This window comes from Poromitra crassiceps (genome assembly GCF_964638095.1).
Source record: "Poromitra crassiceps genome assembly, chromosome: 4".
NCBI lineage: Eukaryota > Metazoa > Chordata > Actinopteri > Beryciformes > Melamphaidae > Poromitra > Poromitra crassiceps.
This window is the reverse complement of record NC_139626.1, coordinates 54287807-54301524: the sequence shown is the minus strand read 5'-3', so window position 1 is coordinate 54301524 and position 13718 is coordinate 54287807. Positions and strand designations below refer to the sequence as shown.

General features: G+C 49.5%; 1 protein-coding gene across 1 annotated transcript in view; it reads left to right on the top strand.

Moving 5' to 3' along the window:
• The window catches only part of LOC310775844 (uncharacterized protein), a 263961-nt gene that overhangs the window by 192629 nt on the left and 57614 nt on the right, over window positions 1–13718 (top strand). Inside the window, exons 14-17 of the mRNA XM_083635971.1 lie at window positions 5624–5918; window positions 11867–11914; window positions 12464–12514; window positions 13407–13457. Of these exons, the coding sequence (XP_083492097.1) occupies window positions 5624–5918; window positions 11867–11914; window positions 12464–12514; window positions 13407–13457 (445 nt within the window). The remainder of the gene's footprint in view (window positions 1–5623; window positions 5919–11866; window positions 11915–12463; window positions 12515–13406; window positions 13458–13718) is intronic.

Genomic DNA, 13718 nt, shown 5'->3' with positions numbered 1-13718 from the left:
GGCATTAATATTCCTGGGCTGGTACGCCGGGTTAGGTCGCAACGTAACCCTGCGCCCATCGTCCCCAAAAACCATACAGGCCCGCTGCACCGAGAGGGCAATCAGGTCACCGACTCTCTTTCCTGACGATAAGGCCAGCAGCAGCGCGGTCTTTAAGGACAGAACCTTTAAATCGGCGGAGTCCAAGGGCTCAAACGGATGACCCGTTAGCCCGTCCAGCACCGTAACCAGGTCCCATTTGGGAAAAACGCACCGCAACGGCGGGCGCAGTTTACGCGCCCCCTTTATGAAGCGCGAGACCAAAGGGCACACCCCCACGGAGGTCCCTTCAATCCCCATGTGGCAAGCCGAAATCGCGGCTACGTACACCTTAAGCGACTGCGGGGACTGGCCCGCGTCAAGCAAGCTTTGAAGGAAACAGAGAACTGGGCGCACGCTGCAGTTCACTGGATCCACACCCTTACTTGTGCACCATCGCGAAAAAACCCGCCACTTGTACGCGTACTGAGTGCGGGTCGATTTTTAGCAGCCCTAGCACTCTGAATAGTGTGCACCACATTGTCGGGCAAGCCCTGTGCTAGCAACTGGTCCCGTTCAGGAGCCAGACCGCTAGCATCCACCTGCCTGGGGAGGGGTGGAACACCTCCCCCTCTGCCTGGGATAGGAGATCGGCCCGTACCGGCAACGCCCAGGGCGGATCTTGCGCCAGGGAGACCAGGTCCGCAAACCATGTCTGCCTGGGCCAAAACAGACTAAAACGAGCCGGAGGCGCTGTTCCCTCACCCTGTCCAACACCTGACGGATCAAGGGGGTCGGGGGAAACGCATAGAGCCCCTCCCTCAGCCACACGTGCGCTTTCAGCGCGTCATGACCTAACAGGGGCTGTCCTCCTGGATCGAGAACCACAGTGGGCAGTGTGTCGCGCGCCGCGATGCAAGAGATCGATGCAGGCGCGACCAAACCTGGCCCAAACCTGTTCCGTCACCCGAGGGTGGAGGCACCACTCCGTATAACGGGGATTGCCTCGAGACAGCAGGCCGGTCGTAACTCCGCCGTCCCGGCAGATAGACCGCTGACACTGAAAGGAGACGGGGATACACCCACAGGTGAATCCCCGCTATGGTTCAGCGCCCCCGACCGCACACCGCCCTGTTTGTTCAGATGGGCGATCGCTGCCATATTGTCCGAGCGAATCAGCACATGGTGCCCATGTGTGAGCCGCTGGAAGTGTTACCTCCGCAGGCTGGGGGGACTGCGGAGGCAACGTTCTCTTTCGAGTCTGGCCGCACGCGGACTTGTCCGGCAGTGCGGTCCCCAAGAGAGCTCCCAACCAACAATGGGCCCACGGCGCCATTGATGGTGGGCTTGTCCTGAAGCAGAGCCCGGCGAATCGCCTTCAGCTCTAGCACGTTTATGTGGCGAAGCTCCTGAGCCTCCCACCGGCCGCTCGCCGGAAAATGCCCGCAAATCGCACCCCCTCCCCAGAGGGAGGCGTCTGTGCGAATCACCATCCTGAGCGGGACAGGGCCCCACCGAGTACCTCTCGAGAGGTAACGGGGGTCCGCCCGTATGGCCAGGGCCCATATTTGGACCACGGGAGCATGTGTAGCCTCCCCAGCGGGAGCACATGCAGTGCTGAGGCCATCAGGCCCAACATCACTGTGCACTGATGCACTGACACCGAGGGCACAGACCTAACGTCCTTGGCTTGCTGTCCGAACCGTGCGAGCCTGTCGCTCTGGCGAAAGGCTGGCAGGAAGTCTAGCTCGAGCCCCAGGAAGGTCGCCGCCTGCGCTGGGACGAGGCCACTCTTCTGCCAGTTCACCAAACACCCTAAGGTTTGCCGGTGATCGGTCACCACCTTGGTATGTTCCGTGGCACGGACCCTCGAGTCGGCCGCTAAGCGAACGTCGTCGAGATATAGGAAGACGCGGATCCCCCTCGCGCGGAGGGGAGCCAAGGCTGTCTCCACGCACACCGTGAGGGTTCGCGGGCTCAAGACATGCCGAATGGCAAGACACCGAAGTCGTAAGCCTTCCCCAGGAAGGAGAACCTCAGGTATTTCCTGTGTCTCCTGACCACGTGGACATGGAAGAACGCACCTTTCAGATCCCCGGAAGTAAGAAATCCCCCTGTCTCAACTCGTTGGACAGGCAGGGAAAGAGAGCATTCGGAACGGGACTTCCTCAGCGTCTTGTTGAGATGCCGAAGGTCCAATTTTTGGACGCATGGAGCCGTCCTTCTTGGGTACGATAAGTACCTGTGGTAGAAAACCCAAGCGCACATCTGCCTTGGGAACCGAGCGAATCGCCTCTCTGGCGAGGAACGAATAACCCCCTTGTGGAGTATGTCCATGGCCTCCCCCTCCACGGCCGGATCGGGGGTGCCGTCGAACGTGGGTGCAGGGCAAACTGTAGAGCGTATCCCTTCTGGAGGGTGCACCGTAATGGGGACGGGGAACATAGATGCTCCCAGGCATCGAGCCTGTTGGACAAGATGGTCTCTTGTGGCCAAAGGAGCGGAACCCGTCATGAGCATATTGCTGGGCACCGGGACCTTTTGATCCGGTACCCTGATGGGGGGGCGGGACGTGAGAGGCTACGCCCCCCCGCCGCATGGTCAGTTCCGTAGAAACTGTGCATGCTGGGGGAGAACTTCTTACGCAAGCTCCGCCTACTGACGCGCTGTTGTATCGAAGTAATGCAATGGGCGCCATTGATGGTGGGCTGTCCTAGGAGCCTCTAGCCGAGGCCAGGCCGTAGGCGAGCCAAGGCGAGCCCTGATGATGGGTATGAGACCCTGGGCGAGCTCCCGACCGAACTCGGGCCTTGGGCACTGAGGACGGTGGGTCTAAAGCTACAAGCCGCAGGCTGGAACTGAGCCCAGCCTTGGTGAGCCAACCGGTGGGCTTGACCTGGGCGCTGCCAACCGAGGCCAGGCCGTGGCCATGGACCAAGGTGCGCTGTGCCCCCTGCCAGGCTACCTGCACTTGCAGGGGGCGCCCCAACAAGGGAGTGCGACCCATGGAGATCTCCCAACCACCCCGGGGCTTGGGCACCAAGGGCGGTGGGCTTGTCCTTAGAGCTACCAGCCAAAGGCTGGCACTGAGCCCAGACCTTGGCGAGCTGTAACCCCTGCTGGACGCGTAGCGCCAGCACGGGGCGGTACGTCTATTGTAGCGGAGGTAGCTCGCGCCCAATGTACTTAGCACACAGATACTAACTGCACGGGTGCACGCCAGCTATCTGCAACCATACCATAGTTCTGTGCTAAACAGTACTAATGCTATCTGCACGTATGCAAACTAGCTTTCACACTCTTTTGAGAGCGGAACTTGGTCAGCTCTCAAGAGCTTAGCTGCGGCCCTGGGCTAGCCCAGCAGCTGCAAGACCGCAGGTTCAAGGCGCCTGTGCAGCGTGCTCATGCTCAAGGCAGAACACGCACTTAACGTGCCGGTTCATACTCTGCCAATGCAGTGATACACACAGCCCAACCCCTCGCTGACTTTCCCTGCTAGTAGCAAGAGAAAGCCGGAAGCTAATCACTAATAGCAAGCTCCCGCGGGCCGCACCCTGTTAGCGGGAGTACCGTTTAAGCAGGCTAGCAGGCTAACAAGAAGCACAGGCTAGACAGTAAGCAACCCGGAGGCTAGCGAACGTGCGCGTGCAACGGTAACGTAAGCGGCAATAGCCCAGCCCGACGGGGGGGCAACAATACCCACAACCTGTTAACCCGTGAGAACAGGTGTGAACCAGCCACTAGCTAAGCTAGCGTAAGCACTGAGAGACAAGCGTGCGCTAACACAAGCCTGCGTACAAGCCGGTGCAGCGAGTCTCTACCCTGAGTAACACGGGGAAGCAAGCGTGACCGCAGGCAGAGGCCAGCGGCCCGCAAAGCTAGTCAATCTCAGAAGAAACTCCTCAGAGGGAGTTACAATCTAGTAGATGCTATTTGCACGCAACACTTAGCAGACAAGCAAGCTGGCTAAGAAGGGTAAGAACTGAGAGAAGTCAAAACAACTTTTAGCTAGCGTACTCACTCAGCTAAATCTCAGAGTGCCCCCTTAGGGGCCGGCGCCAGTAAAATCTACACTACAAGCCGTATGTAGGTCCCAGCAACGCCTGTGCAGCGTGCTCATGCCCTTAGGCAGTGCATACATCATTTTCATTGTGCCGGTCGTAACCGGCCAGCGTAGCCTCACAGCTAACACAGCACCTAGCTGTTCCCCCCTCTCTCTGCTAACAGGAATAACGGGGTTACCGTGTAAGCAATAGCCTGCGACGGTAAGAAGCTGGAGTGCTACAACACTAGATACTGGCTGCACGGGTAGCAAGCTAGCTATCTAGCTAACTGAAGAGCATGGCTTCTAGCTACTACTCTCGCTTACCGCGCGCCCTACACAGAGGTAGTCGTTACCCTGTCTAGTTCAAGTTCAAGTTCAAGTTCAAGTTTATTCGTATGTCCCAGAAGGGCACTTTGGTTCACATCAGACTAGGGCCGCAGCCAGATAGCTGGAGTGCTACAAGCTAGTCCAAGCTAGCTGCACTGAGCAACTCGCTAACTATCTATTTAACGTTACTCCTGGAGTAACGTGCGCGCTCTGACAATATAGCCGGCGCCTAAAACAAGCAAACGGACGCTAACGACACGGGTGCACGCTAGCTTATCCGCAAAAACCAGGCTGGCTAGCCTATTGCTCTAGTGCTACACTGTAAGCTAACAGCACGTATGCAACCTAGCTGAACAGTTTTGAGCGCGGACCTAATTCGGCCCTCAAACGAAAACGCTGCCCCAGCCAGGGGAGCGAAGCAAAGCTACACAGCGGCAGCAAAAACCACTACACGGCGGTAGCAGCAGAACTACACGGCGGTAGCAATAAACAGTTAACTAAGGAAGATACTCTTAGCTGTTAGATGACTTGTTCCGACGCCGCAGGGTGAAGGGTACAGGGTCGGGTCCCCGAAGCCTGCTTTATCCCGTCCACGCAAACCTCTTGAGGTGGGCAAATCAGCCGGAACGAGCCTAGTATCTAAAGCTATGTAAGAGAGCTAACTCAAAGTTAACCGCGGAGCTTTCTAAAACACGTCTTCTCAGCGGGTGGAAGAAACGGAAAGTGATTATCCCTGGGCTGACAGGACGTGACGTAGTCACGTGGATCCGTGTCAGCCCCAGGGGGTACCATGCCACCTACGGGTGGCTGGTCGGTTTTAATGAAAAGTAATTTTGGAGCAAAATGACAGTCTTCCATAGGGCTGCGTCGCAGCGTTGTAGGCACTAGTGAGAGCTTGAGTTCGAAACGAAGTAAAACAACTATATTACTCGTGAGTCGTGAAATATTTATGATCAAGATCATTCAGGAATTAATTTGAAACTCAAAATGAATACATCAAAGCAACAACACACTTTTTGTATAGTTTTAGGCTATAATGTATTTGCAATAATAATGTATGGTTGTCACAAAATCCCAAGGCACACCTGGGATTTTGAGCCTTGAGGCAAGCCTCAAGGCCAGTGTGCCTACTAGACAGACCATTTGGGAACGACTGGTATAGGGTGTGATGTGATGAGATAGATGTTTAGCTTAAGAAATGTGCTTTGAGTTGAAAATATCCTTTGCTTTTAGCAGGGAGCAACAACGACAACAGATAAAGAGAAGCTGTTGGAAACACTGGATGGTTTGAGTGATGAAGAGTTCAAGAGCTTCAAATGGTTCCTGCAGCAGGATGACATCCTGGAAGGTCTCCCAGTCATCAAAAAGAGCCGACTGGAGAAGGCAGACAGGCAGGACACAGTCGACCTGGTGGTGCAGACCTACAACCAACGCCCTCTGGAGGTGACCAAGAAGATTCTGATGAAGATGAAGAGGAATGATCTAGTGCAGAGTTTGTCAAACAGCAGCTCGGAGTCGGGACCCAAAGGTAACTCATGAGATGAAAATATAAACCTGTGAAAAAAAGAAATGACACAGATGACTCATACGTTTATAATTCAGAGTCAAGAGCTAAAGACAAGACACCTGCTAAGCAGCCACACCACCAGATATAAAGTGACATTTCTGTCCTGTACATCTCTGTACACGCGTACAGCCACACCACCAGATATAAAGTGACATTTCTGTCCTGTACATCTCTGTACACGCGTACAGCCACACCACCAGACATAAAGTGACATTTCTGTCCTGTACATCTCTGTACACGCGTACAGCCACACCACCAGATATAAAGTGACATTTCTGTCCTGTACATCTCTGTACACGCGTACGGAAACAGACTGTCTCTGGCAACGTGCCAGGAGATGTCCGGGCTGCCACACGTCCCGAGAACACACAACACCGGAGAGTTCTGTCAGTGCACACGCCTCGTAGAAGAACTGTATTTATTTATTGTGGAAGGAGTCTCTTACGCTTCAGCCCCTCCAGAGGGAAGTCGCTGCTCTCAGAACAGGACAAAATACTGACAACAATTCAATGGGCCACTTAAAAAAGACTGAACCCAAAGAGACGACTGCACCATGGTGTTTTTCTTGCATCAGAAACCAACAATAAAGCTATATTGTAGATGAGAGGAAGGCTGATGATGTCACACAGAGGATCATACATACTGTAGAGGAGAGGAAGGATGATGATGTCACAGGAACATACATACTGTAGAGGAGAGGAAGGCTGATGATGTCACACAGAGGAACATACATACTGTAGAGAGGAAGGCTGATGATGTCACACAGAGGAACATACATACTGTAGAGGAGAGGAAGGCTGATGATGTCACACAGAGGAACATACACACTGTAGAGGAGAGGAAGGCTGATGATGTCACAGAGAGGAACATGCATACTGTAGATGAGAGGAAGGCTGATGATAATTCTTCATCCTCCCGGGAAGTTCGACTTCCCATGGATGAAAACTAACCAAACTTTGCACAAAGGTCCAGTCCCATGCCAAACGTCTTTGACACAAATTTGGGGCCAATAGTCCTAACGGTGGCACTACAGCGACCATCTAAAGTTTAAAACTTAAAAAATTCATAAAAAATCAGGCGTACATGCTACGCCTTTGCAACTTTCACCGAAATGTGCACCTAAATGAGGGGAAGCTTTTGTACAATGCAACCTATGGCCAATTATGAAGTCTAAAGACCGCAAAACTGCAAAAACTGCAAAAACGAATTAAACCCTACTCCTCCCACATTTTTTCTTCAAACGACACCAAACTTCAGTATCTGCATCGTTAGACTGTTCTACACAAAAGTATCAAACCAGATTTTCGATCGGTCAAAAATTGAGCCCACAGTGCATCAAAACGTTGAATTCTGGCTCCGTGTATAATTACCTTAATTATAGCTGCTGCGCAGCAATGGGTCGTGGCCGGGCAAGTCTCAAGGCTTTGATGATAGACCATACGGTTCAGAAGTTATGGACCAGAATGTAAAGAGGCTGTTATAGCTCCACCATCTGCTCAATTTGTGTAATTCTTTCGTGTAGCTGTTATGGTTTCTGAATTACAGCTAATTTACTGCAAGATTTTTCGAAACCCCATGCAAGTCAATGGGGAAAAAAAATATTATGACATCACAATTGCTCGAGTGACATCAGTGATGGCATCACAATTGCTTGACTGACTGATGACATCACAAATACAACCTAATTGCCAAATGTAACAAGATTTTTCGAAACCCCATGCAAGTCAATGGGGGAAAAAAATATTATGACATCACAATTGCTCGAGTGACATTAGTGATGGCATCACAATTGCTTGACTGACTGATGACATCACAAATACAACCTAATTGCCAAAGGTAATTAAGGTAATTAGGCTATACACGGGGCCAGAATTCAACGTTTTGATGCACTGTGGGCTCAATTTTTGACCGATCGAAAATCTGGTTCGATACTTTTGTGTAGAACAGTCTAACGATGCAGAGACTGAAGTTTGGTGTCGTTTGAAGAAAAAATGTGGGAGGAGTAGGGTTTAATCGTTTTTGCAGTTTTTGCAGTTTTGCGGTCTTTAAACTTCATAATTGGCCATAGGTTGCATTGTACAAAAGTTTCCCCTCATTTAGGCGCACATTTCGGTGAAAGTTGCAAAGCCGTAGCACGTATGCCTGATTTTTTATGAATTTTTTAAGTTTTAAACTTTAGACGGTCGCTGTCGTGCCACCGTTAGGACTATTGGCCCCAAATTTGTGTCAAAGACGCTTGGCATGGGACTGGACCTTTGTGCAAAGTTTGGTTAGTTTTTATCCATGGGAAGTCGAACTTCCCGGGAGGATGAAGAATAATGGCAAATACAAGAAGTGGCCTGGCCGCTTCGCTGGCCCGGCCACTAATTACCTTTGGCAATTAGGTTGTATTTGTGATGTCATCAGTCAGTCAAGCAATTGTGATGCCATCACTGATGTCACTCGAGCAATTGTGATGTCATAATATTTTTTTTCCCCATTGACTTGCATGGGGTTTCGAAAAATCTTGCAGTAAATTAGCTGTAATTCAGAAACCATAACAGCTACAGCTACGAAACTTGGTAGGGAGGTGCACAGAGGGGCCTTTTATTCTACACGAAAGAATTACACAAATTGAGCAGATGGTGGAGCTATAACAGCCCTCTTTACATTCTGGTCCATAACTTCTGAACCCTATGGTCTATCATCAAACTTCTTTTTCCCCTGGATTCCTTGGGTCCTTCCGCATCTACTCATCTAGGCCACGCCCATTTCCGTCTGACTAGATTTTCCGCCATTTTGAATTTGGTCCAAAACTGTTTTTTTGCAATTCCCCCCTGAAATTTTGTCCAGTCTTCACCAAACCAAAGCACACATCATGTGATGAGTGTCCTGCACAACACTGTTTCGTGGTATTTGAAAAAAGCACACCGTTGCGATATAATCGACTTCCAAACTTCTGTGGGTGGGGCCAATTTCACAAGAATCACCATAACTCTAGAACACAACGTGCGATCCTAACCAACCTTGGTCCAGGTGTGGAAGGATACTCTGAGCCTATAGGATAAATATTGTGTCATTTCGCCTTTAGGGGGCGCTATAGCAGCATTCAGTACCTGTACCTTCTAAATTGTTTTATTTTGAAGGGCGGCAGGAAGTGCTGATTTATTGTCATTATGGCCAACCTTCCTTCTTGTATTGACACTTGACACTTCTGAGCTGATTTCAAGGCTCAAGGCTCAAGGCTCAAAGCCTTGAGACTTGCCCGGCCACGACCCATTGCTGCGCAGCAGCTATAATTTTATATTTGATTTCCACTGTATTTCATTAAACTATTGAACAGACAGTATTGCAGCAACATTGGGTAGCATTATGCTCTTAAGACATACTAATGGCCCATTTCCACCGCTGGTATCAGCGCGGCCCCGCCCAGCTCGTCTCGCTTTTTTGTCTCATTCCCCCGATCAAAAACCTGGCCAGCCTGGCTTGAGTCGGGGTTGAGTGAGTCGTGCTAGTTATGGTCCCTGCTTTGTTGAGGTTCTAGCGCTGTGGACCCGGTACTATACGGTGACGGTGAAAACACTGCAGACGACTGATTGGTCAGGCAGAATCGTGTCTACTCTATCTACTGTCAATGCTGGATACCAGTTTAGTGGGGATTACTTAATTCTGTGTTGGATTGGGGTGTTTTGAGAGGGGGGGGGGGGGTGTTGTGTGGGACCCTTAAGTCACCTCACAAGGTTTTCAGCTGGGGAAACAAGAGGCTGTCTGAGAGAGCCAGGCCCGAGTCATCAGGAAGAAAGAAACATCGACCCTAACCCCTACATTCTGTCTGTGGTCCTTCCTGTGCTGCACTCCCTCTTAGAGATGCGTGGATGAGCTTTTATACCATCCTAATCTGCGTGTATGCGTGAACCGTCCGCCCGCCATAAATCCGCGCAAATTATTTCATACTATTTATAGATCTGCACCCGCCATGCACCCGACGCTATAAACGCTTTAAAACGCTATAAAAGGAGCAAACTTACGGTTTCTGCTGCCGTTGGTGCAATCGTTGCAGTCCAAGACTCCAAATAAACCCTCCATGCTGTATGTCCAGTCCACCACTTGCCCTTATGTAGCTTACCGGCTAAACGCTATAGCTTTAAGTTTAGTTTACTGGATTGCCTCATTGTATGGGAAAAAACGAACGCGTCTTCTCTTCAAACACGTCTTCAGCGGAGACTTTGAGGGTGACATCATTGACCATATATGGACGAAAAGTGGAGAGCACATGGCTAGTATTGTTTGGTTTACGGCCGTGGGTCCTTTGGGGGATCTACAATAGGCGACTAAGAATGTGCCTGACGAAAAATGTAGCTTAAAATACGTTCATAGACTAGAGAACGTAATTAATATTATTTTTCCTCATTAATGATACATCGTTTCAACCGCCCGCAACCCATCCGCTATATCAGAATGTTTATTTTTATGATCTGGCCCGCCCGCGGAGCGGGATATCCGTGGTCAGCGCGGTTATAACTGCGGCCCGCGCATCACACTCTCTGCCCCCCCTCTCTTTCTCTGTCTGTGGTCCTTCCTGTGCTGCACTCCCTCTCTCTGCCCCCCCTCTCTTTCTCTGTCTGTGGTCCTTCCTGTGCTGCACTCCCTCTAAGTAAGTAAGTAAGTAAGTAAAACTTTATATAGCGCCCTTCACAGCACAAATGAGTGCTTTACATAGGTAGGTAGGAAAAGCAAGGCAAGACAAAACAATACAGTGCAATAAGATAATAAGTTAAAAAACCAGCGAGGTAAAGTAAAAGCATGGGATAAAACAACATACGACAAATAAAAAAGTAAAAGCAGTGATTGAATGAATTATAGATTGCCAAAAGCCTGTCTGTAGAAGTGAGTCTTTAGTTATTTTTTTAAAAAGGCTTTCAGTTGGGACGGTTCGCAGGGCCAGGGGGAGGGGGAAGGGGAGGGGGAGGAGGGGGAGGGAGAGGGAGAGGGAGAGGGAGAGGGAGAGGGAGAGGGAGAGGGAGAGGGAGAGGGCATTCCAGAGACTTGGGGGCGTTACCCCAAAGGCTCGGCCCCCTTTTGTTTTGAGTTTGGTCCTGGGGACCGCCAGGAGCGCCTGGTCAGATGACCTCAGTGAGCGGCTGGAGGAGTATGGGAGGATGAGGTCTGAGATGTAGGAGGGAGCGTGACCATGGAGGGCTCTGTGAGTGAAAATGAGGAGTTTGAAGTGTATTCTGAAGCGTACAGGGAGCCAGTGCAGGGCGGCAAGGATGGGGTTGATGATTTTTTTGACTTAGTGAGCAGTCTGGCAGCGACATTTTTGAATTAACTGGAGTTGGTTGACAGATGATTTGTTGAGGCAGGTGAACAGTGAATTACAGTAATCAAGTCTGGATGAGATGAAAGCATGTACAGACATTTCCAGTGTGTGATATGATGGACCGGAGTTTTGCAATATTTCTAAGGTGAAAGAAACAGGTGCGGGTGAGGGATTTGACATGCTTGTCCAGGTGCATTGCTTGGTCGAAAATGACGGCCAGGTTTTATTTAAAAGCCCCCAGGTGCGTGGCCACTCTGGAGGCGATGTTGTCTATGATTAGCACCTCGGACTTTGCAGCGTTGAGTTTAAGGAAATTTCTCTGTCTGTGGTCCTTCCTGTGCTGCACTCCCTATCTCTGCCCCCCTCTCTTTCTCTGTCTGTGGTCCTTCCTGTGCTGCACTCCCTCTCTCTGCCCCCCCCCCACCCCTTTCTCTGTCTGTGGTCCTGAGACTACTTTTATCATTACGAGAACCAGCTTGAATTTTAAATCTTGGCCAGTCCTCTGTGATAGAGAATGAAGTAGATGTTCCTGATGAGGTTACTGTAGTAAGAAGTCCGACATCAAATTATTTCAGCGCTATTCAACATTTCTCTCTCTGTATTTCTGCAGCCAAAGCGACCACCAAATTGGGCCTACCTGCACCTGATTCCGGCGTTTGTGAGTAGATTTATTTTTTGTGAACATTGGAAACTGCTGATTGTAGCAGTTGCAGTGTTTTTGAATTTGGAGTTATTTATAATTGACAACTCCTGCCTGGAAATGATCTTTTTCTTCAGCTGAACATATAGGCCTACCTGTCAGAAAACCCAGCCTGGTATTGTGTTGTGTCCCTGTACCTATTTTCTGATCACTGTCACTACATGAGGAACACAGAAGTATGGTAGTCTACCGTCTGATAAATATACATTTATCATGTATTTTACTACATGAGGAACAGAGAAGTATGGTATGTCTACAGTCTGAGAAAGATACATTTATCATGTATTTTACTACATGAGGAACACAGAAGTATGGTATGTCTACAGTCTGAGAAATATAAATTTATCATGTATTTTACTACACGAGGAACACAGAAGTAGAGTATGTCTACAGTCTGAGAAAGATACATTTATCATGTATTTTGCTACATGGGGAACACAGAAGTATGTATGTCTACAGTCTGAGAAAGATACATTTATTATGTCTTCTTCATTTCATGTCTTGCAGCCTCAGGACCGCCGGCAGGAGCGCCTGGTGCAAGAACCTGCACGTTGGAAGGTAGGTGAAGTAACCGGAAGTGAAAATCAGTTGTGAGGACGAAAGAAACATCGACCCTAACCCCTAAATTCTGTCTGTGGTCCTTTCTGTGCTGCACTCCCTCTCTCTGCCCCGCCCTCTTTCTCTGTCTGTGGTCCTGAGACTTCTATCATTATGAGAACCAACTTGAATTTTAAATCTTGGCCAGTCCTCTGTGAATGAAGTAGATGTTCCTGATGAGGTTACTGTAGAAGTAAGATGTCCGTCATCAAATTATTTCAGCACTATTCAACATTTCTCTCTGTATTTCTGCAGCCAAAGCGACCACCAAATTGGGCCTACCTGCACCTGATTCCGGCGTTTGTGAGATTTATTTTTTTGTGAACATTGGAAACTGCTGATTGTAGCAGTTGCAGTGTTTTTGAATTTGAAGTTATTTATAATTGACAACTCCTGCCTGGAAATTATCTTTTTCTTCAGCTGAATATATAGGCCTAGACCTGTCAGAAAACCTAGCCTGGTATTGTGTTGTGTCTCTGTACCTATTTTCTGATCACTGTCACTACATGAGGAACACAGAAGTATGTTATGTCTACAGTCTGAGAAAGATACATTTATCATGTATTTTGCTACATAAGGAACACAGAACTATGGTATGTCTACAGTCTGAGAAAGATACATTATCATGTATTTTACTACATGAGGAACACAGAAGTATGATATGTCTACAGTCTGAGAAATATAAATTTATCATGTATTTTACTACACGAGGAACACAGAAGTAGAGTATGTCTACAGTCTGAGAAAGATACATTTATCATGTATTTTGCTACATGAGGAACACAGAAGTATGGTATGTCTACAGTCTGAGAAATAGACATTTATTATGTCTTCTTCATTTCATGTCTTGCAGCCTCAGGACCGCCGGCAGGAGCGCCTGGTGCAAGAACCTGCACGTTGGAAGGTAGGTGAAGTAACCGGAAGTGAAAATCAGTTGTGAGGACGAAAGAAACATCGACCCTAACCCCTAAATTCTGTCTGTGGTCCTTTCTGTGCTGCACTCCCTCTCTCTGCCCCCCTCTCTTTCTCTGTCTGTGGTCCTTTCTGTGCAGCACTCCCTCTCTCTCTGCCCCCCCCCCCCCTCTTTCTCTGTCTGTGGTCCTTTCTGTGCTGCACTCCCTCTCTCTCTGCCCCCCCCCATCTTTCTCTTGTCTGTGGTCCTTTC